Consider the following 27,034-nt stretch of genomic DNA (forward strand, 5'->3'; position numbering starts at 1 on the left):
TAAAATTCAGGCCACTGAAAATGAGTACCAAGTTTTTTTTCTCCTTAGAGGTCACCGTGACTCAAAAGTTTTTTTTTTTTTCATATTTTCAAAATATTACTACAATTTTATCTTGATACTTTTTTTAGAAAAATAGCTTTTGCTCATTTTGAGTGTTTTCGTTATCTACCAGGGAAGCACTTTCTCACTGTCTTATGTTTTTCTTTAGTAAACTAAAAAAAGAACAATTAAATCAGCAAAATTGTGTGCAATATTTTTACTTTGATTTTATTATTTTACACTGCAATCACTCATTATTAGAATTGTCATTTTATATATTTATATATTTATATATTTTTTATACAATACTTAAAATGAGCAAAAATGGTTAAAACAGTGGAAATAGTTTTTTTTACTACAACTACATCTTTTAACAAGAAAATAATTCAAAAATGTAGAATCATGTGAAAGATTTTATTTCATAGAATTTATGTCGTTACTTTTGCAGCACTATTTTAAAGAAAAAGAAAAACAATAATAATTATAATAAATAGCCTAGATCACAGTGTAATCATTAGACCACTAGTGATGTAGATGACATAGGAAAACACATTAGGTGTTACCTCATCATCAGATGGTACCAGAGACAAATGTTAGAGTTGCTCCGAAGGATATAAAGTAACCCAAAAAAATCAAAAAGAGGGAAAACAACTCTTTGGCTTATCTGATGATGAATCCAACTTTGAAAAAAAAATAAAAATAAGTACATTGTAATTTTTCGGGGGGGTATTTCTTGGCCTGGAGAGAGATGGGCGCCACCAGGCTGTAATTGCCGAAGACACACACCAGGAAATGGGGCCCCTTTGACCCCAGTGGTTAAGGGATCCAAATTAAACCTAACCAAATTATGTTCATACTTTACGTTGTCAATAAATTATTTTAATCATAACCCCACGTATTCAACAATGTGGTACTGTGAGTAAAAAAATTGTGTGATGATGAGAAGAAAAAACTAATGATTTTTACTATGTTATCTATGTTCCTACGGGTCTAGTAAGGGGATTCAACGCTCTCACTGCTGCGATCCGGGTTCGATTCTTATTTCATCCAACGTTGAGCAAATGTGGTCAGCAATGTCTTTCAACTGACCAAACATTGCTCAAGTACAGTATAAATACAATATGTTACCGTTAAACATTGTGTTTAACGCTAACCCAAATTTTGGATTCCTTTGTGGGTGAAAAACATCTCAGTTCTATACATATAATAATAAAAAAATAATAAGGCAACTTTTATTCATTTTTGTGCAGCCTAGTACCAAACGACCCACGATCCAGTACCGGTCTACGGCCCAGTGGTTCCTGACCACTGTATTACAATATACTCTTTCAAAAAATATTATTAAAATAGATTGTATTACTTTGTATCATCAAGCTAAAAATAAAAACAAGGTAAGTCACATTTATCTTTATAGCCCTTCACAAAAAATTCTGAAACTGCTGCACTAAATTAACTAAATATAGAGCTTTTTTATTGCAAAATGTTCTTATACCTATTGAAAAATCATATATTAAAGAACAAGTGTATGCATACATTTCTGGTTTGAAACTTCACCCCTTCATTCTTTGCTGCTGCACAGCTGCTGCCCGTGTGTGACATCCTGTTATTGCATGACAGCAATCGATAGCTTGGATGACCAAAGCTGCCCTCGGTGTGCTCTCGGACCGTGAACATCAAGGACGTTTCTTTGATTTTGCACACGTTTGTGAACACACATCACAAGACGAGATCCGCAGGAGCCGTTGCGCCAAATATATTTTTTCTGGACTCTGTGGCCGAGGAAAGCAATCAATTTCAGAGCTTTCTTGGCTCCACTGTCTGGCAAGTTCTGATTAACTGCGTCGTTGTGCCTCCTTCTAGTTCCACAACTCATTTTGCAGTGTGCCTACTGTACAATCCGCATATAAAAGACTAAGTGACCATATGGAGTACTAACGCCACAAACAAACGTTTTTTGTGAAGCCCATTATCTGACCTTCATGCCTTGTTTTGCTGTCGGCAGGCCATGTTCAGCTTGTGCATGGTGGAGAGTGTTGCAGATGAAGTGACTCTGCAAGGAGTGACCGGCATTGGACTGAAGCACGCCTTAGACTTTGCATACACTGGGCAGGTAACAAGAGAACAAACGAATACACTGACCAAAAATAAAATATTTTTCTGTTTTGCTCTTTTTAAGTATGACTAACTGCTATTTGTGCTACATTTTAAACCCTGCTGCTTTAAATGCTGTAAGGTTTATCCTTTTTTTCATTACGCAACAGAGGAAAACAGCAAGCTGCTCTTTTCCACAAGGCATGCCCTCTCAATACAAAACGGTGGCGAGACGTCTCGGAACATCAAAGACGCAGTTTGAGAAAAATTTGTCAATTTCTTTGCCGACATTATTCATATAATACACAACAGAAGCAAAACGGGAAGTCTAACAGTACCTTATTCAATATTTCAAAACTACTCACCAGAGGTGGATAGAGTAGCCAAGATTTTACAAAAAGTACTGTTATGGTACTTCAGAGTAATATTACTCAAGTAGAAATAAAATTAGTCATCCAAATACTTACATGAGTAAAATTTAAAAAGTGAAAAAATTACTCAAGTCCTGGGTAACTGTAGCAACATGATATTTATGGATTTTTTCAAAACAACTAATCAGATCAAATTTATCAAAAGTCCATCCAATCAACAAAACAATACATTTAATTTAAACATGGATTCAACTAATCAAGGGGCAGCACGGCGGCGCAGTGGTTAGCGCGTGTGCGGCACAGTTCTGAGATCGTGAGATCAAACCTTCCTGTGTGGAATTTGCATGTTCTCCGGAAACAGACAGACGTGTATTTTCATGGAGGAGATTTATTACGTAACGAAGTAACGACTTCAATGTTGCCTAATGTAGCGGAGTAAAAGTATAGTTTTTTTTTCACAAATACAAATAAAATAATAGGGATTTAAGAATACTCCTAGAAGAACAAAATTTCCCAAAACTTACTCTAATAAATGTAACGGAGTAAATGTACTCCGTTACTACCCACCTCTGCTACTCATGATATTTCAACTTTTTCATCCACAAATCAAGTCCGCAATTTATACATCCTGCGGCAACCCAGGGAATCAGATTTTACAGTTGGGAAAACGCACAACTAAGAGGCAGCTTTACGTAAAGGGTTTAACAAAGAAAGATTTACTAACTACCAAAACGTTCAGGGGAAATGGGGGGTGAGGTCCGAAAGCAACTTAGATACTCCTTCAAACGGTGGTCGGCGAAGCCTTTGTTCATTGGTCCGTTAGTCTTCCCCTCCTGGGGCGAGAACATCTTAGGCAGACAGGTTGAACAGTTAGGAACAAAAAAGCTCCCGAAAGCCAGGGTTTGCCTTGTCTTCGGCTTTGACAAAATGAATCTCCTCTTTTTACTTCGAAAAGGATTTGGCCACTGGCTGCTTACCCCAGAGGTGTGGAGGGGATTGGCACATTTGCATCACCAGCCTGAGTAAATTCTCCAAAAATCTTTTTTTGTGTGTGTATTTTGCTTTTTTTAGGTATGGTTCTAATTTCCCCATGTTTTTTTCGAACTTACTTTAAGTAATTTACATTAGGGCAGCACGGCGCAGCAGTGGTTAGCGCGTGTGTGGCACAGTTCTGAGGTTGTGAGATCAAACCTTCCTGTGTGGAGTTTGCAGTATCTGCCTGTGCTTGTTTGGGTTTACTCCAGGCACTCTGGTTTCCTCCAACATTCCAAAAACATGCATGTCAGGTGAATTGTCCAGTCCAAATTGTCCCTAGGTGTAAATGAGCGAGCGAGTTGTCTGTCCCCGTGTGCCCTGCGACTGACTGGCAAGTTTAGGGTGTCCCCTGCCCACTGCCCGAAAATAGCTGGAATGGGCTCCAGCACCCCAGCGACCCTACTGAGGATAAGCGGTGCAGATAATGGATGGATGGATGGATGATTTACTTTATATTAATTTTCACTGGACTTTTTTCAGTTGGCAAAATTTGAGCAAAAAGGTAGGTTAAAAGGGAAAATAGTGTAAAAAATATATTGTAATAGGAAAACCAATACTTCAAATGGGCAAAAAAAATAATGCCAATACTTTACAACACTTAACCATTTTTGTTCACACTTTCCTCATGTTTACTAACTGAGACGCATTCGAAAAAATAGTGATCAATTCTTCCATCTCACTGTTCAAACTGCATTTAATCCTTTAATCATTGTTACCCTGTTACGAATCCATAAATGCCATCCAACACGACAAAGTTATTTGGTGTGAGATGATCCCTTTTCAAACGGACGCTCCTCTGCGGTACTTTTCCATGCAGCCAAATTCGTCATCTAGATAAATCATGCAAGCTTTTTTCAGATTAGCGCTTTAATCCTGACAGCACAGATTTAATCAGCAGCGTGACTGGTAGTGGGAATTTGTGGGTTTTTAATCTGATTGTATTAGCTTTTATGAACTCCCAGTAGTCACAAGTGTCATGTCAGACAACCTTCTTTTGTCCTTCAGCAATATTTGGGCCCACATAAGCAACCAAACGGCTTTTACTGGACACGTAGAGTTTGCAAAGTTGTAATCGCCATATTTTCAACACTATTAGGCGCACACCCAAAAAATAGTGTTTTGTGTTGTATTTTTCATGTATAAGGTGCACCGAACTATAAAATGCATGAAATTGAGAGTACAGTAAGAGCTACAGATATACAAGTGCAATGATCGGTCAGTCGATAAGTGTTGATGACCAAAATTGCAAAACACTGAAAGCGACTAGAATCGAACATAGTTGGCAGCGGTGAGTGCGCTGACACCTAACAATTAGACCACCACTGAGTGATACAAATGGTATAGAAAAAGTCATTTGATTTTATCTAATCATCACACCATTTTTACTTGCGGAGGAAGAAACACTGATATGCATAGTGCATTTTGTTCCGCATTCTGATTCTGGTTAAACAGCCTCTCCACTTCTTCACCTGTGCATCAATAATATTGTGGTCTAACATATGTAGGTATGTAAAAGAGCTTGAATAGTATTTTGTGGAAAGACTTTCTGTTTTCTCACGACTCTAACATTAGTTTCTGGGCCGGTAAAAATTGTGTGATAACGAGAAGTTCTCTTGCCTTTTCATATGTCATCTGACTCACTGGTTGTCTTCTAGTAAAGTGTCAATACGCTCATCAATATGATCTGGGTTAAAATCCTGTTGCATACAATGTTTTGTAATTTTGGTCAGCGATATTTATGGATTGATCACCATAAAACCTCATGTGCTCTAGCACACCTATAAATATTGTGTGCATTTCCAATCTTATTCAGCATATTGTGCAGTATATAAGGCACTCTGGATTAGAAGGCAATCTTTGAAATTTTTGGCAATTTGGGGTTTTTAGATGGGCCTTATAGTCGGGAGAATACGGTACATTAATTTCCCTTCCACAGTGAAAAGGAGTAAGTAGTCGTTGGTTACAGAGTGTAAGTAGGTCAACAGCAGGTTAAAGCTCCCCGCATCAGTTGGCTGAACTATCACTCTGCCCAGAGGAGATAAGGGCAATATGTTTAACAGTCAATAATGACCCACTAAAATCCTTTGCCCACATGCCATCACATGCCTGCAGGTTAATGAGACTTGTTGTCATTGGACTGTTTGGCCGCTACACTAAAATCTAGCTACTGAACAGTGTAGACGAACCTAGATTTGTTTAATAAACAACAATATTTTGGTCTTGGTAGGAAATATAGGTAATAGGTTTATCACTAGCACCCCCTAGTGATAAAAAAAACTTGATTCATTTAAAAAAATATGTTGATTCGAATAATGAGCAAAAATACATGAACTGTCATAAAAACACACATTTTCTTATATAAACAATAATAAATGTGTATTTAATTCACATAACATGTGGCTCACTTGGAGGGAGTTCACATAATTGTCTGCCATCTTGCTGCTACGGGTACCCCCAAAAAACAAAAACCTTGTGAAAGGCTTGTCAAGTCAAGTCAACGTTTATTTGTGACGCCCTTAATCACAAGGAGTCTTAAAGGGCTGCACCGATCACAGATTATTGCAAACCACAGACTATTATTACACCATCCCCTGATCTATAACCTACATGAGGGCAAAGAAAAACTCCAAAACCTTGAGAGGGGACCGCAAATGAGGTAATCACCCTTCCAGGCAGCAATGCATGTTGCATTAACAAACAATAAAAATGAAATATGAATAGTTAAAGTATATTATAAAATATGAAATAAAAAGGATGGCCAAGTATGCAATGGGTGTAGCATTAACAACCAATACACGGACATTGTCAACATGAAATATAGGTCATTCATAGGCTATAGAATATAAGTGTTTTTAAGACTAGATTTAAACCGTTCGACTGAGTTGCAGATTGAATATCATGTCAGGTTAATTGGCCGGTTCAAAAATTCTCCCTGAGTGAGTTGTTTGTCTCTGTGTGCCCTGGGACTGGCTGGCACCCAGTTCTGGGTGTCTCCTGCTCACTGCCCGGAGATAGCTGGGATGGGCTCCAGGTCCCCCGCGACCCCACTGAGAATAAGTGGTGCAGGTAATGGATGGATGGACTGCTCATACAAACAATATTAGCCCGGCGTTTATACGGGTGCTTAAAATCCTTGAAAATACTTGAATTTTAATTTAATTTTGTGTTTTAATGTATTGAATAGATCTTGAATTTTGTGTGGAGTGGTTGTAAATGCTTAAAATTGTTGCCATGTTCCTCAACAAGTCTACTTAAAAATGACACTGCTGAGCTCTCTGGTGCTTTTGCCATCGCATTCGTTCTTCCCACGTGACTAACTGCAGCTGACATTTGTTTGTACAGCATTGTTCTATGAAGCGTCATTGCCCCCTGCGCGTTGAGCCCAAGAGGACAGGTCCATGCAACACCTAAACAGGGCACTGTGAAATGTATATTAGTGCAGGGATTACGTATCAATTATGGACATTTAAATTGGGTCATGCAAAAAATTAAGGTAGAGTTTCTCAGTAATGGGAATACATCCTGCAACTGAATATATAAGCTGATAGATCTAAAAAAATCATATGTCTTGATAAATGCGCATGTAAGATTAAAAATGACATCTGTAAATTACTGATATAGTTGTGGCTTCGCAAAATACATGATTCACACTGGATTTTTGTTTTTGTAATAGTACTGGAGAAATTGGGAAATTAGCTTTGAAGGTCCTTAAAAAGTGCTTGAATTTGGCGATGAAAAAAAATGTGTAGAAACCCTGTATTAGGCATTTTGCGATAAAATTCTATCTTTTATAAAACAAATTTGTCTAAGGAGCTATGCAGAATGTACAGTTAATGAACAAGGCAAAAATGAAAAAGAAGTGGTATTAAATTTAGGAAGTAATGGATTTGTGTGGAGTACACAGTCATATGAAAAGCATGTATGTTGTATTACATTTTTCTTTAATAATAATGTTCACACTAACATGACAAAAAAGAGAAATGTTTTAGTATAAAAGGGAACAATTACATAAATACATTGCATCTAATGTTGTTGCTACACTATAACAAAAAACGTTGCAAATAAAAGTACATTCTGAACAATATTGAAACCAAAACCTGTTATTGCAAACTGATGTAGTTGGCCCTGTATCAAGGAGCACGTAACTAGAAATGGGACAAAATGGATTTCATTTAAATACAAATGAACAATCCTGAAAGAAAGGAGCAGCTGGAGTGAAAAGTTAAAAGGCAGGGAAACAAATTTCTACTTTATTAAATCCAACAACATACAGGTGTTTTAAATAGCTTATTTTCTTCTTCTTTTTCAAGTGTGCTACCTAAAATTGAGCCTCTTATACATGTTTATCGTTGTTGTTGTTTTTTTTTCCCACTTTTTCAATACACGTGTACAGTAGTTTTCTAATCGAGGAAAGCGGACACTGAATACATGTTTATTGCCCTTAAGTGTGAGTTTTTTCTTCCGTGCCATTTAATCGGCTGGCCACCAATTCAGCACCGCATTCGATTTAAACCCATTTGCTTGGGTAAACAACGTTTTTAGATTTCAAATTTGATGGTGTAAATTTCTCTTGCAAAAAAAAAGTAATATATTTGATGAACAACACTGACTACTGCACTCAAACCAATCCCTCAAAAATCCAAGGTAATGAAGATAAATGTTATAATGTTATGCTCATTTAAAATACTCGAGTCAAAATCGAGAGTTTACTCTGACTTATGAACTGTGTGTATTTTAAGATACAAAATGCTGCTAAATTAATCAAAATGTGTTTCTGTTTTGGTTAAATACTGGATAGAGGAAAATATTAACTAATTAATGAATTAATTATTTTTCAACCGCTTATCCTCTAAAGCTACGATCGACCACATTTTTTAACCTGACAGCTACTTTTTTGTTACTGATTAGCGCAGAGGACTACCAGTTTAATATACATCTCTATCATAGCCACTCATGTAATTACTATGTTGTTACAATGTTATTATTATGTTATTACTGGGTTGTGATTAATAGTAGAGTTCAATAAGCATATTTTTTATTCTATATTTATTCTATAATTATTTTACATTTCATTTTTATTGTTTGTTAAGGCAACATCCATTGCAGCCTGGTCATCCTGGAAGGGGGATTACCTCATATACGGTCCTTTTTCAAGGTCCCTTCATTTTCCTCATGCTGAGGTTTTTAAGTTTTTCTTTGCCATTATGTAGGTTTTAGTTCAGGGGATGGTGTAATAATAGTCTGTAGTTTGCAATAGTCTGTGGTCTGTGCAGCCCTTTGAAATTCCTTGTTAAGTCGAGTCAAGTCACATTTATTTGCCTACCCCTTTATCACAAAATGTCTCAAAGGACTGCACAGGTTACAATTACACCATCCCCTGATCCTGTGGTTAAGGGCTATACAAATAAACATAATTTAACCTGACTTTTAAGGTGTATTCATGTGCAGATAGCTGTTTGAGTGGAAATTATATTTGTAGATGAAAGCACACTTAAAAAACAGACTCGTGAGCTTTCATCCAGCCTGTGGCTTTTCATAAGCCGATCAATATGTATTTGTTTTGTGCTGTGCTCAGCATGATTTTTGTCGCTGTTGTTTAAAGTGACAGTGCGTATTATTCATTGCTTCCTATTAGTAAAATCTACATTATTGATTTAAATAATGATCCAAAATACATGAACTATCATACAAGCATGCATTAGTTAAATGCATGTAGGTCAAGAAATATATTTATTTGACACAACATGTGCCTCACTTAGAGGTAGCTGACATTATTGTCCGCCATCATTCAGCTATAACCCAGAAACATCAAAAATGCTGAGGAAACAATGAGAAGTAGAATGTTTTGGTCACTTTGAGGTTGTGTTCTTCCTTGTACTTTTTAGTACTCATTTTCAGTTGCACTACACAATACAGCAACATCTAGTGGTCAAATAATACTCACTGTCCTTTAATGGCAAATGGCAAATGGCAAACAATCGCAAAGTTTTTGGACAACACAACAGTGGTGGACCTCGGCAGGGGTGATAACAACCCGGCCTTTTGAGAGAAGGTGAAGCAGTTGGGTGGCTGGTGCAGAGACAACAGCCTGGTCCTGAATGTTGACAAAACTTAAGAGATCATTGTTGAATTCAGGTAAAAACAGCCAAACCAAGCCCCACATCTCATCATCAACAAGGCAGTGGAGGTGGTCAGCAGCACAAAGTTCCTAGGGGTGCACATCACAGACAAACTCACCTGGTCTTTTAACACTGCATCACCTTTTAAGAGGGCACAGCAGTGCCTGTGCTTCCTGCGGAGGATGAGGAGTGCCCACCTGACCCTGCCTACCCTCACAAAATTCTTCAGAAGCACCATAGAGAGTATCCTGACTCACTATCTCTGTATGGTGTGGAGCAGTAATAGGAGGGTGGTGAGGACAGCGGAGAAAAACCTTGAGGACTTCTCTCCCCTACGTTCAGGGCATTGGCCAGAAGCTCTGCCTATCCATATTATCATGCATCATTAGGGAACCCATCTTATTCCCATCAAAGACTGTTTACTCTGCTTGTCTATGGTAAGAGGTACTGCATAGTGCGTTGCAGGACCACCAGGTTCTCCAACAGCTTTGTCTTCACGGCCATTAGACTGTTAAAGGGCCGATCCAACATACAGCAAGCCTAACCAACTGCTTTTGCACATCTGTTTTTAAATTGTTTATTTTAAAATAATGTATTACTTTATAGTGAACATTTTTAGCCGACTGCCCATTTTGCACATATGGTCAGCTGACCCTCTTGCACTACTGTACAGTACTTGCCATGAGTATCTATATACTTACTACTACACAACCGTATATTTTGTACATTATATGATCCTCTTACTAGCTTCCTACTAGCTTGTTTCACTATACAAGTCTTTTATACTGTTGTAGAGTATTCTTTTCCAAAATACTCCAACTCATTATTGCATACTCGTATTTAGATATTTTTGGAAACTGTCCGGGACATGGATCGACATTTCCTTCTGTATACTGTACTTGTGTACAAGAATGACAAATAAATTATATCTAAATGAATTTGATCTAATTCAATAAAGAAAACTATCACAACAAAGTAACAACATTTTTGGTGTAATTATTTTGGAAACCTATTAGATATTTATTTCCCAAGACTTAAAAAGTGGTCGGCGGCGCCCTCTGTTGGCTGCGGCTGCATCGGCTCGCTACAACGGGTCAGGTGCAATCGACATTTCGTTCTGTGTACATTGTTACACAGAATGACAATACAAGGATATTATTATTATTATTATTATTTACCTTTGCAACAAACGACTGTTTCCTGTTGGTAGATTGTGCTGGAGCCATCCAACATTCAGGATGTCTTGTCTGCCGGCAGCCACCTTCAGCTCTTGGAGCTTCTTAACATCTGCTCCCACTACCTCATCCAGGTACACTTCTTCATCCTACTTCTCTGGTTTGTTCAAGGCTTCTAATGGCGTACAATTCTGAGGCATTTAGACATAATGACCTAATAATGTATCTGATTAGTTGATAGTATTTTCCCTTCAGCTAGTACTTTTTTTTAATAAAACACCATTCTTCCTCGTGTGTTTAATACAAATACAGTAATCCTTCCTTTTTCACAGGGGATGTGTTTCAAAAAGGTACTACGACAGTCAAAACCCGCTAAATAGAAACCTGTATTTATTTATTTTGTCAAATACTCAAAACAAAAACTAAACATCAAAGTCAATTTACAGGCTCAAGCGTTTTTTTAACAAATAAAATAACTGTACTTTTGAATCATTATTTTTTTACAAATAACTTATGTTCTGTCACATTATGATTTTTAAAATAATCTTACTGTTATTTTGCATTACTGTATTGATTCAGGACACGATACACTTTACTTCAGATGATATTTTGTCGCTATCACGTAGACTGCGAAAATGTGGTGTGAAAAGAATATTCCAAACAATAAAAGTACTGTACTTTATAACAGTTTTTTTAAACAAGTAACTTTTGTAGTGTCAAATTATAATTTTAGAAACCATTTTGCTACTATACTTCACCAGTGGATGGTTATATTACCGGTAAATATGATCGATTTACCGAACTCTACAGATAAAGCCGCTTTCTGTGGGAATGTCCATCCATTCATCAATTATCAGCACCGCTTATCCTCAGTAGGGTCATGGGGGTGCTGGAGCCCATCCCAGCTATCTCCGGGCAGTGGGCAGGGGACACCCTGAACTGGTAGCCAGCCAGTCGCAGGGCACACAGGGACAGACAATTCACTCGCTCATTCACACCCAGGGACAATTTGGACCGGCCAATTAACCTGACATGCATGTTTTTGGAATGTGGGAAGAAACCCACGCAAGCACGTGGAGAACTTGCAAACTCCTCACAGGAAGGCTGGTAGCTGGATTTGAACCCATGACCTCAGAACTGTGCTAGGCACGCGCTAACCACTGCGTCGCCGTGCCGCCCTGTGGAAATGTGATTCAGGCAAAAATCTCAATTTGGCCCGAAAATTGTAATTATGCATTTGTGTTATTATTGTGACGCTATATTATCATGATATTTTTTTTCTAGTTTTCTCAATCCGGCCATATTAATACATGAATTAAATATTAATTCAAAACATTTCAAAACTATCCACTTTACTTCAGATTATATTTTGTCGCCCTCGTATGGACGTTATTGGGAAAACAAAAATGTGGCGTAGAAATGATATTACCTCTTTAGCGCAGTGGGTTTCAAATAGTGTGGCGGCTCCTGGGGGGCATGAAGCTCCGTCAAGGGGGGCTAGTGGGCGCATTTGACATCGAGGAACTTGTTTTTTTCAAGTGCAATAGCACCTCCAATACACTAGGGGAGCAATGGCGCTTTCTTGGCAGAGTGTTTTGTTTAGGTTCCACCTCCATGTGGCATATAGCACAGAGTAAGAGCATTGAGTAAAAGGTGTTGACACAAAGAAGAGCAGACCCTCGAGTGGCCCCATGAAAAAATAATTACATGGAGGAGGAGACAGGCAAAGTGAGACGCGGTAAAGAGGAATAGAGGCTCCTTTTAAATGCTAAAACAAGGAAGTTTGATGTAGAGTACTGTAGCACTCCATTGTGACCATGGAGGTGGAGACAAGCAAAGACTGGCTGGCTTGGTATGTTAGAAATGTTGGCAGTGGACAGCATGAAGCCAAATGAATTAGGCTGTCACTTCAAGACATGACACCCCGATCACGCTGATTAGACGCTTGAGTTTATTTTTATTTTTTTTTAATTAAAAACATGCCAGAAAGATTTGTTTCCGCCAATATCGAGCACTTGTTGTTTTGTCCCCACCAATACAAAAAAAGGTAGAGGGGTTGGTGTTATTCTTGGGGGTTGGGGGAGCGAGAGAGGCTTTCTTCATTTGAGGGGGGTGATAGAAAATAATTAAGAAGCACCACTTTATTTTGCATGTGTACAAGTTCAACTTTGGGGGCGATGAATACGACATATTTGACACAAAGACAGAAAAGGGATACAGCGACTGTTTAGCTAATCAGAATGCAGAACATAATGCACGATAAACATCCATAAAGTTTCGGAACCGCGAAAGGTAAACTACAATACAGCAAGGGATTACTGTAACCCAATATGTAATGTTTTTACCCCAATCCCTTTTTTGTTTCCTCAAAATAAAAACATAAATAATTAACATCAAGCACCCAAAATATTATAAGTGTGTGCTGACTCCATCTTAACAATGATTTTAATGTGATTGATCTTGACCACAACAAGATCCCTAACTATCAGAGAGTGCCTTTCTTAATGTTCATATATTTGAATGTTTTTTCTTTATTTTAAACAAAAAAATAACCAAGTAATGTAGTTATTCTGGAAAAACGGTTCACTGAGCAACGTTTTAAAAATACCCTGACAGTCAATATCGATTTCAGAAACTTAAAATAAAATAAAGATTAACATTGGATGACGTTTAAAAAAAATGGCTATTATTTCAAGAGAGCCCACAAAAGCCGGAGCTAGAGCACCATCTTGTGTCAAATATCTGCACCTTGCATCTTGCAATGTAAACGGAAATAACTAATATATTCTTATAATATATTCTCATAATATATAATTTATTATTATTATTATTATTATTATCATTATGCATAGTAATTATAATAATATAAATCGTAATAATAATATTTTAACTCTGTTTATTTACGTTCTTAAAATCTAATTAAAGGACTATTGGCTAAATCAGCACCGGACGAATTTGGCTCTAAACGGCTAAGGTCGTGCATGTTTTGAACATTTGTTTCCTCCATGCCAACGGCTTTAAGTGACTAAATGTCTACAGTGCTCAACATTTAAACAAACTGTGCTGCCACAGGGAGTGAAACCTCCAAAACATACAGGACAGTGCAAATTATAAGCGTTCAGACAAAAGCTTTAACTATATTGTTCCTCATTTTGTTGGAATAAAGTACGCCACTTGTGTTATTTCTCGCTTCATATTTTAGAAGAAGGGGATCATTTACTTATTCACTGTAACGTTATAATTGTTATTCAATTTAAAGGAAAATATTTTAAATGCACCTTCTCCTCTAGGTCTTCAAAATGATTATTTTGAAGTAACAAAATGAGCGGTAGTATCAAAGACTAGTTGCTTTCTCAAATGTGTTCAAGTTTGAAAACAAGTTGTATCAAACATTCCTGATTCCAGATTTATCGAACGGTACAACGAACATATTCCTCTGCTCATTCTGGAATCATTTACATTGTGAAAATAGTTGCATATTGTTTGCTGCATTTGAAAACCCACATTACCATAATTTTACGACCATAAGGCACAGCGCAGTAAAACCCACTGTACTATTTATACAGTGCATCCGGAAAGTATTCACAGCGCTTCACTTTTTCCACATTTTGTTATGTTACAGCCTCATTCCAAATTCTATTAATTTAATCTCCTATCTCAAAATTCTACACAAAATACTCCATTATGACAATGTGAAAAAGTTTTTTTTTTTTTTTTTTTTAATCTTTTTTTGAATTTATTAAAAATAGAAAACTAAGAAATCACATTTACATAAGTATTCACAGCCTTTGCTTAATACTTTGTTGATCCACCTTTGGCAGCAAATACAGCCTCAAGTCTTTTTGAATATGATCCCACAAGTTTAGCACACCTATCTTTTGGCAGTTTTGCCCATTCTTCTTTGCAATAAGTCTCAAGCTCAATCAGGTTGGATGGGAGACGTTTGTGCACAGCCATTTTCAGATCTCTCCAGAGATGTTCGATCGATTCAAGTCTGGACTCTGGCTGGGCCACTCCAAGACATTCACGGAGTGGTTCTGAAGCCAATCTTTTGAGATCTTTGCTGTGTGCTTTGGGTCGTTGTCCTGCTGAAAAATGAACCTTCGCCCCAGCCTGAGGTCAAGAGCGCTCTCGAGCAGGTTTTCATCCAGGATATCTCTATATATTGCTGCATTCATTTTTCCTTCTATCCTGACTAGTCTGCCAGTTCCAGCTGCTTAAAAACATCCCCACAGCATGATGCTGCCACCACCATGCTTCACTGTAGGGATGGTATTGGCCTGGTGATGAGCGGTACCTGGTTTCTTCCAAACATGGCGCCTGGCATACACACCAAAGAGTTTAATCTTTGTCTCATCAGACCAGAGAATTTTGTTTCTCATGGTCTGAGAGTTATTCAGGTGCTTTTTGGCAAATTCCAGACGGGCTTTCATGTACCTTTTACTAAGGAGTGGCTTTCGTCTGGCCACTCTACCATACAGGCCTGATTGGTAGATTGCTGCAGAGATGGTTGTCCTTCTGCAAGGCTCTCCTCTCTCCACAGAGGAACGCTGGAGCTCTGACAAAGTGACCATCGGGTTCTTGGTCACCTCCCTGACTAAGGCCCTTCTTCCCCGATCGCTCAGTTTAGAAGGCCGGCCAGCTCTAGGAAGAGTCCTGGTGGTTCCAAATATCTTCCATTTACGAATAATGGAGGCCACTGTGCTCATTGGGACCTTCAAAGCAGCAGACATTTTTCTGTATCCTTCCCCAGATTTGTGCCTCAAGGCAATCCCGTCTCGCAGGTCTACAGACAGTTCTTTTGACTTCATGCTTGGTGTTTGTGCTCTGACATGTACACTCAACTGTGGGACCTTATATAGACAGGTGTGTGCCTTTCCAAATTATGTCCAATCAACTGAATTTACTGCAGGTGGACTCCAATTAAGCTGTAGAAAGATCTCAAGGATGATCAGTGGGAAAAAGATGCACCTGAGCTCAATTTTGAGCTTCATGGCAAAGGCTGTGAATACTTATGTAAATGTGATTTCTTAGTTTTCTATTTTTAATAAATTCAAAACAAGTAAAAAAAAAACTTTTTCACATTGTCATAATGGAGTGTTTTGTGTAGAATTTTGAGATAAGAGATTAAATTAATACAATATGGAATGAGGCTGTAACATAACAAAATGTGGAAAAAGTGAAGCGCTGTGAATACTTTCCGAATGCACCGTATGTGCCATTGTTGTTTTTAGAACATTTTACGGACCTGGTATATAATCTGAATGTTAATGTCAAGCCTGCACCCTTTATTGTTATCATGGTGTCCTTTATTATCATGGTGGACTCTACAAACACACACAAGCATGCAAACAGAGCAGAGCAAAACTTTATTTATTATTACTTAATAATTGTGATTTATTAAGTATTCATGACAAGTTACTACCGTGTTTTAATCATAAATAGGCTTGGGCATGGTAAATAACACGAATAAAACAAGCACAAACATAGCATAAAGATTTTTTTTGTAGGTAAGCGCCATTCAATATAACCCATCAAAGTCCTCATCATCTGTGTTGGAATTGAACGGCTGCACTAAACCTACATCAAACATCCAAGGTTCACATTCTTCACTGTCAGAGTCGCTTTCAAAATCCTTGGTAATGATGCCGGCTTTTGAGAAAACTCCAACAGACACATCATCCCGAAAGGGGGATTATCTCAATGTTTCCTGACTTTCCTTATGGTGTTTTTCCTTTCCCTCATGTAGGTTTTGGAGGATGTTATAATGGTGTTCTGTGCAGCCCTTTAAGACCTTTTCTGTTTAAGGACTATACTTAATTTGAGGACACTTTAGCCCAAGCATCTACAATCCGTTTACAAATGGTGGAGTGATACATCGGCATTATCTTCAAGTCTTAGGGCAACTGTCGCCCCTATCAGTCATCCATCGTCACTTGCGGGCTTTCTTTGTATAGAGACGCTGCCCTACTGACGAACAAAGTTCCGGACGATCGTTCGTAATTTGAATTTGTTTGTAAGTTGCTTCAGTGCTATATTGTGTATGTTTAAGGTTTATATAAGTATTTGTAAGGCTTGTATAAGTAACCTATATTGTTTTGTACTATGTAATAATATGCTCTATAAAGATAAATAAAGTTAAGTTTAACCTACTTTTGAAGATGAGCTTCAACATTTAGGCTACTTCCTCCACCGTGGGAAAAAGTGTCTGAAAAAAAGCAATCCAACAATTTCTCAACCGCATCAAGCTTTCTTATTCCACTTACATTTCAAAAGAAACGGCTCACCTCTTATTTACACTTTACACCAACCATAATGAATGGATTCACGAGATTTTAAAGAAAAAAAAATGTCAAAGTTATTAGCGCGCTGGAGATACAGTATAGAATGTTTACACGAACTAACTTGTTTGGGTGTTTGGGCAATTGGGTTGGCCATGGTCCAAAAAGTTTTGTGTTTTTTCTTTATGCTATTTATTTCCCTTTTATTTTCTTTGTTATTGTGTGTGTGTGTCTTGCTGTCGGTCACCCCTCTTGAGGGATATGACCAAGGTAGATAGATAGATAGATAGATGTACGTGAGAAGTAACAGAAAGCGCTGTGCTGAATTTCTTACCGCGTCTGCTTCACGGGCAGAAATTTCTGGCCGTGATTCAGCCTCGATACGCCCGTGAAAGGCTGTGTGACCGGGCCTTAAGTAAAGTGGCACCAGCCGTAAATTCCTAGCTCTGGAAAGGCCACAAAAAGAGGTACAACCTCACAGAGAACAATGGGAAATCATGTAAGTGATGCTTTCATCCATGATAGTTTGGGAAATTCAAACACAAACACACACACACACATGCAAATATTGATTTCATATACAGATATTAACAAAACATTTATATACACACATACTGATGATATTAGTCATGAAACATTCAAACCTTTCAAAGTTTTATGGTATCATCTCGCTGTCTGGTAAGCATTACAAATCCCTTAAAACAAGGAAGAACAGGTGCAGAGACAGTTTCTTTCCCAAAGCCATCACCACCAAGTTTACATAACTAAAAAAATGGATATTTTGCAACTTATTTTTAGAAATTTTGTTGGTGCTAAATTTGATTTCACTTTTATCACAATGATCTTTGTTCTCCATTGCAATGTTGTTACAACTTATGCCAGCATTCAAGGACTTTCTTTGACGCTATTTTTCCGTTTTAAGTTGCAAAAAAAATGTTCTTTATGTTGCTATCAATTACAATAAAGGGAATTCAATTCAAGTTCACACAAAGAGCGCACTGCACAATAGGGCGCAACACTCAGTTTGAAGGAAATACGTTATTGTCACCGTCGGTAAACACTTGTGTGACAATATCGGTGTGTCCACAATCTGTCACATGTTCTTGCAATGTTAAACCTGAGTTAAAAGCAAAAGCAACCATTACTCTATTTTTCCATTAAATTAATTGTAGTTTTTTTTTTTTAGATAACGTCAGTAAGTATTGATCCACATGCATGCTCATACTGTATTAAAACCGAGTTGCACCAGATGATTAATAGAAGGCAAGGTCAAATGATCGTTATTGATCACCAAGTACACATTTCATCGATATCGGGCATTACAAGTCCTGTGTGTGAATATGACCTACCCACGTAATTGTGAATAATCATGTGCACTGAATGCGTATTTGATCAAAGCACTTTTTGCCATGTGAAGTGTTTGGAGGTAATCAAAAACACTCCAATCATCATAACTAATATTTAACTGTGTGATTACGATCAAATGAAAAGAGATTAATGAAAATGTTTTACAGTGTACGTGATTTGTGATTAATGGTCAGACTTTACGCTGCTGTAATAAGCAATTCCGTTAGGTGGCAGTCTTCTTCTATATGTTTGAACCACTGTAGCCATCCCCAGCCCCCAATACTTATTGCCTTTCTCCCTCACTGCTTTTTCATTACACTGTGAGATTGAAATCAGCTTACGCTTAATGTAAAAACTGCACATTTGTGGCTTCCCTGATAAAACGCATGCGCTTTATAATAAATGTTTGGCAAAAAAGAAATGTGAGGCATTAGGTTTCACTATGTAATATTGGAGACTGGAGTACAGTGTATTATTAATAGAACATTTTAGCTGAGCAAAACATAGACATTTATCTTTAAAAAAAAAAAAATAGAAGTGCTACTACAATTGGACATGTTTTGGTCTTTTTTTACTATTACTATTTTCATGAACCAGAACAGGATCAGGACCCAAACACGTGACGTTTCTCACACAAGCCTTTTTATTTTACGGGAAATGAGGAGTCTGGCGTAAAATGATAGGAAGCCAGAGGCCGACGAGATCGATACCAATTGCCCGGGTCGATATCGGACAGATAGGGTCGATACCAGACAGGACGGGACAGACACGATTGTTAATGAAACAGGATATCGAAATAAACAGGACTAACTAGATGAAAACAAAAACTGAAGAGAATAATAAACAGGACAAAAATAGACGGGAACAAGACTGGAAACTGATTGTAAACAGGACAAAAATAATCGGGAACAATACTGGACAGGAAAAGCCAACAGGAAACAGGACCGAGTCAAAACTCAAGTCTTGCGGGGGAGAGGTTTGTTGACGGACTGACAAAGAAAGAGTGAGAGCACTGAGTTTAAATAGACGGACAGCCAATCTGTCAATGAGCTGCAGCTGGCGCCACATGGGCGGTGCCAATTGGGCGTCATGGCAACCGTGACAACTATTAAGGGCCCATCGTATGAACTACTGTGGTACATCTACTTACGAGCTTAATTTGTTTCAAGGCTGCGCTCGTAGCTCGAATTACTCGTTTAACAAGCAAATTTTTCATCTATCTATCCATTATCTGCCCCGCTTATCCTCAGTATGGTCGCGGAAGTGCTGGAGCCCATCCCAGCTATCTTTGGGCAGTAGGCAGGGGACACATTCTGAAATGGTCGACAAATTTCCCTAAAGTACAATAATTAAAAACGAATTGGTCCTTTAAAAGCATCAATTAAACCTTGAATAATTATAAAGTTCATCTACCTTATCACGAAAAAAACCCATTCAAATGGTAAGAAGCATAAAAAAATACAGTAATAAGATAAAATAGATGCAAGTTTATTTATTATAAGCGCCGTAACAAATGTGTGCGTAGGGAGGAGTTACTGCGTTTGCATAGCTGTCAACTTATATGTTCCTCCTTTATTTTAATCATAATTTCAAATTACGTAAGCCATATAACAATTTTTCAACAAAGACCTATCTCATCTTGCCCTTTTCTTTTTTTAATCCGGATTGTCTCGGTCACTGGTGGCAGACGACAATGTTTTACTAGATTACTTATATTGTCACTGTATTCTAAATTGTGCATCTTGCTGTAAGGGCCTCATTACGTTTGTTGGGTTTCTCATCGCTTAATAAGGAGGATTTGCAATCATTAATAAGTGGGACAATTGGCGAAGGTTAACAGGTATGAGATTGTTGATGATATGTAAGCACTTACTGTACACTTAGAATAAAAGTCACTGTAACTTCAAATTATTGTTCACCCCAAAAAGTTCACAGCATCATTTTTTTTCACCTGCAGTAGTTTGCATGGGCAAACTGGATGAGCCGTTGCTGTCGGTAGGTGTTCATGAGCGTTCTCTAGTGGTAGTCTCTGGGACTGCCCACGAACTGGAATTTCCTTCATATAGCGAGCCAGATTTTTGTTAGAAATAAAACTCATAGACCAAAATTGTTGTGTTTAGAGGTGCTTGTATTAATAGGTTCCACTGTTTCTCCTACTACATATATGATTGCAGGAATTGAGCAGTTCAAACTATTTGGAGCTGTACCGTGTGGCTGACTTGTTCCACCTACCGTCTTTGGAGGAAGCTGTGGTGGACTTTTTGGTGGGTCATCTTTCCGAACTGAGCCAAGCGAGGATGGAGGAGGCCCTGCAGCTGCCGTTCCGACTCCTCAAGGAGGTCCTCAAGAGCGACCGTCTCACCTCACTGAGAGAAGATAAGATATGGGAGGTATGGAAATGTGGGAGGGTTTTTTTTTTACCTGCGTATACACAATCATGGAAAATCTAAATGTGATTGAGGCTCCTGTGTAATTACAATCAAGTGTTTTTTACTAATCACAAATACTATGTTAATCAAAGAAAACACAGTAATATGAAGAGTCAGCGGGTCGAATGTAAAACAGTCCTATCTGGTTGTCATTTTGCAAAATGGTGTGTAAGCAAGCGAGATAGATAATAATTATACCCAAAAGTTGTCTCAACTACGGCCCGCCTCCATATTTGGTCCGGCCTCCTGAACAATACCAGAAAGCGCTTTGACAGACAATTTTTTATTTTTTTATTTTTTTTTACTCAAATTCAACTCAAAGCCTCAGTGTGCATTTTAGGTTGCAACGGGGGCATGCTGAATTATTACCACTGGAAAACTAATGATGTATACAACATTTGAAAAGGAATTGGAATTTATCTCACTATTACACTGTCTTTAGTCACGGTACCAGAGACAAATGTTCATTTCAAACTCATCGAAATCCTCATCCTCTGATTCTTAATTGAACAACTGCGCTAAATTTACTTTACAAATCTCGGGTTCACTTTCTTTATTGTCAATTGTCATTGTAACATGTGAAATGCACAAATAAATTAACATTGGTCTCTGTCACCGTGACTACAAATATTGTGAGAATGGGATCAAATCTACTACCTTTTCGGTAGTCATTGATATCATTGGTGGTCCTGTGCCCTGACAACTAAGCTGACCTTGGACCTGTTAAGACTCTGCAAGGCACAACTGAAAGTTATGTTCCATTGAACCTTTTTATTATGAAGAACATACAGAGTGTTTTTTGATTACTATTATAAAAAGACATAATCAAATTTCTGGCATATTTAGGTAAAATAAGGATTTCTTTTTGGGTTTGCAATTTTATATGATAATATATTTACACATGGGGCCAGCATGGCAGAGCAGTGGTTAGCGCGTGTGCGGCACAGTTCTGTGGTCATGGGATCAACCTTTCCTGTGAGGAGTTTGCATGTACTCTCTGTGCTTGTGTGGGTTTCCTCCCGGCACTCTCGTTTCCTCCCACATTCCCAAAAGCATGTATGTCAGGTGTACTGAGGATAATCGGTGCAGATAATGGATGCATATGTAGATATTCATCATGCATTATACGACAAGTTGAGTCTATTACAGTTTCAATCGCTGACAATCAAGAGACAAAAGTTTTACAGACTCTAAGTGTCGTTGCTGTCATACACTTTTTAAACACATTTTCACACATTAACTATGTTTTGTTTATTGATGTTCACTGTATTTTATGTATTGTGACTTAATGCTAAATCAATTGCACCCTGGTCTTCGTGGAAGGTGGATTACCACTTGTGAGGCCCCTTCTCAAGGTTTCTTATTTTCCTCATGCTAAATTTTCCCTGCTCGCATGTTGGTTTAAGATCAGGGAATGGTGTAATGGTAACCTGTGCAGTCCTTTGAGACATTTGTGATTAAGAGCTATAGTAATAAATGTGACCTGACTGGAGTTTGAGGCTCACACAGGGCGTGCGTGCTTTTTGATCCGGTGAGCCTCATAGTGCAGAAAATACGTTATGGTTACTTATCTGTAAATCTGATTGTGCCTCACCCAGCACAAACCTTACACACGTCACTGCCAGGAAAACAGCCAACCTTCTTCAAAAGCCAAAAACTAATGTCAATAATGGGCCGGGCTGATGAACGTTGGGTGATGCAGCGTCAACGTTTTAACTCCAGAATATTAGCGTCCAACCAGAAACGACAACAGTAGGAATGATTGACACAGCACAAAGCAAACGTGCTGCTAATGGAACAAATGAAACACTGCCATCTGCATCTCATATGATGTTTGTTTGTGTTGACCTGCAATCACGGCGCTCTTTTACCGCACGTGATTGATTGCCACGCGTCCGTTCATGTGTGGAGGCAAACCGGTTTGCTTTCCGCTTAACCGTCTGATGAAGTGTCAAGGTGTGTGCGTTGACGGCATCGCCAGGACTCGCCATTTTGACTGTTCATTTGCGCCAATCAGCCTCCCTCCCCCATCATTCCCCCTTTCTCCCCTTCTCTTTTCTGATTAGGCCCTCCGCGCCTCCATCAGGGCCCCAATCCCCCAGCTGTCATTCCCTCGCTCTTCTGATTGAAAACAATCAGGCCTCTGATGGCACAATTACGCTGACCCCTTAACCAGCCGCCGCCGCCATAATCAGTCCCTGATTAGGCTGCTTTAGGCCCCCTTCACCGCGCCCGGAAGGTTAATTTGAGCATCAGACGGAAGCAGACAGGAAGAGATGGGGGGATGTGGTGGCATCGTCCGAATTGCGGGCGCCAATATCGGACCGATATAGCTGAGCTGTCAATCATTGTCTACCCGGTTTTTCTCAGGCTCGGAAAACCACATTTTCTCTGGCTTTATTCCCCTCCTCTTCTTCTTAATATCCTCTACTCTGCCTTCTTAAAATGTTTTCCCAAATTAAACAGAGAACATGTGTTCCTCCCCACAATTATGCAAATACAGTGGTACCTCTACGAATGAGCTCATTCGTTCCAAGGACCGTGCTCATAGCTCAAATTGCCCGTGTAACGCGCAAATTTCCCTGACATGAAATAACAAAAAAATAAATGGCCCATTCCCTATTTCCCAAAAATTATCAAAGTGAAACCTAAAACAGCTATGAGACACATTACTAAAAACATATTCTAATACAGTAGTAAACATAAGAAATTACAGTAATAAGATAAATAGAATTATATTAAGGGAACAAATGAGAGTTTATCGTGAACCAAGGTGTGTGCGAGCTGAAGAGGTACCGAAGGAGTGACTCTACACGACTTTTGATAAAATATAAGCACTTACTGTACCCTTAAAATTAAAGTTACTATATCTTTAATTGAATGTTGATACACACTTTTGTTTTGCCTGTTTCAGTTTTCATTCATCACGTTCTTTGATCCTTTTTGCTGGACTTGCTATCTGAACTGTAAATAGCTGTAAAACAGATCTGATCAATAAAACATCTAATAGTAGTTTAAGTTGTGTCCACAAAAAGAGTACAGTAATAAGATGCATACGATGATATTTACGAAATCAAATTCGAGTTTATTATGAGTACTTTCCATGGAGAGAGTTGGCTGTAATAATGGAGGTATGAGAGGGAGGGATTAGCGACGGTGACTTTTTTATAATACTTAAGCACTTACCATACACTTAAAATTAAAGTTACTGTAACTTGAAACTAACATGAACACAAATTTTTTACAGCACGGTTTTTTGCCTACTTCAGTTTTTCCTTATCACTTTCTTTTGCCCTTTAAACTGGACTAGCAATGCTGTCTGAACTCTACATAGCTATAGATCACTGATCACTAAAACATATTCAAATGGTAATTTGACATATAAAATACAGTAATAATATATGTATACAATGATATTTGTGAAAAAATAACAAGTTTATTATAAGTATTTTCCACAGAGGGAGTTGGCTGTAATAACTAAGGTATGAGAGAGAGAGGGAGGGATTAGTGACGGCGACTTTTTATAATACTTAAGCACTTACTGTACACTTTATATTAAAGTTACTGTAATTTGAAATTAACGTGAACACACATTTTTTCACAGCACGTTTTTTTTGCCCGTTTCAGTTTTTACTTCGTTTGCTAAGTCTCAAGATTGCATAAGTCAAATAATATGAAAAGTTCACTCCTGCCACAGATTGGTGTACACAAAGGCAGAACTTCTCTAATCTCCCTTGTTGACACCAGCTTCTCTGGTTCGTTTGTTTTAGAGAAACTCCATATATACTATTTAACCAATCAGAATTCACTATTCACTATGCAAATCAGTGTCGTGGCACCTTGGGTAAAAATTGTGTGATTATAAGTCAATTTGAATGCTTTGTCATGTATCACTTCAACCACTGGTGCTACATGGGTTTAAATCCTGTTGTTTTATAATTTGGGCCAGCATTGTTTATTGATTTCATCAATCAATGCTTGAATATGTTATTACTGAAAAAAACCTTGTATGGTTATGCATAGCAATAACTATTGTATGCATTCCAAAACTTAAATGCTTTATTCTGCAGTATATAAGGCACATGGAGTTATAAGGTGCAATTTCACATTTCTGGCCAAATTTGGGTTTTTAGGTCCGAAAAATACAGTAATTTAAACATCAGAGAGGGACGTCCTTCGTATTTGCGGGCGCCAATATCGTACAGATATAGCTGAGCTGTCGATCATTGTCACCCCGTTTTTTTTCTCAGAGACTCTCAGGCTCGTAAAATCCTATTTTCTCTGGCTTTGTTCCCCCTCCTCTTCTTCTTGCCATCCTTTGCTCTGCCTTCTTGTAGCTTACCCCCCCTCACTATCTCTTTTCCTCACTTTACCCTTTTAAATACACACATGCACACGCACGGGCGCTCGCTCTTTCAGCGTGGAGCGGAAGGAGTTGATTTATTCTGTGCCCCGAGGAAGTTGTGTGATGCGGCGTGACCTTCACAGTCAGCTGCTGCCGTGCAAAAACACACTTGCAAATATGCACACAATCCCACACACTGTCACTTCAAAGCTCAAAAAAGGAAAAGCGGGGTAAGCACGACAGTTACCACAAAATGACAATCTTGATTCGCGTGGTTGTCGCAGTTTTCCACCTTGTGTTTAAAAGGAGAGCTTAGCTTAGACCAGGGGTCAGCAACCTAATATTGGAAGAACAAAAACAAAAAACAAATGTGTGTGGAGAAATAAAAGGTTTATATGAGCCTTATAATGAACGTAACGCATCCTGTATTAGAGGTAAGATCGGGCCTAAAAAATTCAGCCCGACCCGACCTGAGTCGCGGGTAGATAAACCCGAACCCGCCCAAACCCGATGGATTAACTTGATTTGATAAGCGAGCCCGAAATAAACACAAAGCTTTAATTTGCAGCAGAAGTAAAAATGAAGCTATACTTCGGCCGTGCATACTTTAGCGCCGAACTGTGCAATCCAATTCTGAAGATTACAAGCTGCAAATATTTAAAGATTTAACCATAAAGCAGAGACAAAGTTTGTAAAGCTTGTAAATTATTGTCAAGAAGCAGAAATGACACCTGATGTGAGAGAGGTGAAAGGCGGAAGCCGCGCGTCCTTTACCCCAGTGAGTTAAACTGATAGTTTGGTAAGCATTTTCTTTCTTTATCTAAATAATTACTTGAGTAAAAGTAAAAGCATGTTGAGAAGATGCTCCACAAAGGACGGAGAAAGAGAAGTACGACTCAATGATTGAAATTTTAAGCCCGAACCCGGCCCGAAATTCAGATTCGGTTCGGGCCCAGGCCCAAGATCTTACCTGCATCCTGTATGCATCCATTTTAGCTATATTAGTTTAACATCCTTATGGCTCAGTTGGATGCAGTGCATCCTGCGGAGAATGGTGGTTAAAAAACAAAAAAAAAACTTAAAAAAAAAATAACAAAACCAATAGTGATTTTAATAGTATTTAAAAATACTTTGTGGTCAATAAATTAGCGTTTATTTGACTGGATGTTAAGCTAATATAGCTAAAATAAATACATACAGGATCACTTGGAAGGAGCTGACTTGATTGGCTGCCATTTTGTATCTAATGCTACCCTCAAATTTGTAACTTTTTTTTCTTTTCTATTTTGGCACATGATTTTAGTTTTTTTTTTTTCCCCAAGAAAAAAACGTACAAGAATTTAGAACATTGTAAAAAAGTTCCACTGTGAAGTAGTAATTAAAGTATTATTATGATTATTTTTTCCTTTTCGTATTTGGTTTCATTTCTTTCTCCCCCATTTCAATTATTTTTCTCTATTCTTTTTTTCCTTTCCCTTTTTTTCTGTCTTTTTTTAAACATTTAACATTTTCTTTCTTTTATCCCCATTTCTTCTACTATCTTTTATTTCTTTGTTTTCTTTTCATTTTTACTTTTTTTCATTTTTATTTTAGTCTTTCCATGTTTTTCTCTTTTACCTCCTTTTCCTTTTTTTTTTTTTTTTTTACAGTTCTTTGTGAAGGCCAGGCAAAAAAGTGAGGGGAAATAATGTTGTCTTGGTGGACTTTGAGTCTCCGTAGTTTGTATTCTTCCTTGCGCATTTAGCACTCAATTTTCGGTTGCACAACACTAAACGGAGACATCTAGTGGTTGAATATCACAC

The 27,034-nt window shown here is 38.1% G+C and overlaps 1 protein-coding gene across 4 annotated transcripts in view; it reads left to right on the top strand.

Annotated features, from left to right (window-relative positions):
* klhl32 (kelch-like family member 32) overlaps positions 1-27,034 on the top strand; it is a 64,170-nt gene that overhangs the window by 25,118 nt on the left and 12,018 nt on the right. For all 4 annotated transcript variants that reach the window (XM_088326437.1, XM_088326439.1, XM_088326436.1 and 1 more), the window contains 3 exons: positions 2,042-2,149; positions 10,866-10,964; positions 20,633-20,848. In XM_088326437.1, the coding sequence (XP_088182563.1) occupies positions 2,042-2,149; positions 10,866-10,964; positions 20,633-20,848 (423 nt within the window). The remainder of the gene's footprint in view (positions 1-2,041; positions 2,150-10,865; positions 10,965-20,632; positions 20,849-27,034) is intronic.

Source organism: Urocampus carinirostris, chromosome 2 (assembly GCF_059441175.1).
Source record: "Urocampus carinirostris isolate Australia breed hairy pipefish chromosome 2, RoL_Ucar_1.0, whole genome shotgun sequence".
In the NCBI taxonomy this organism is placed as follows: domain Eukaryota; kingdom Metazoa; phylum Chordata; class Actinopteri; order Syngnathiformes; family Syngnathidae; genus Urocampus; species Urocampus carinirostris.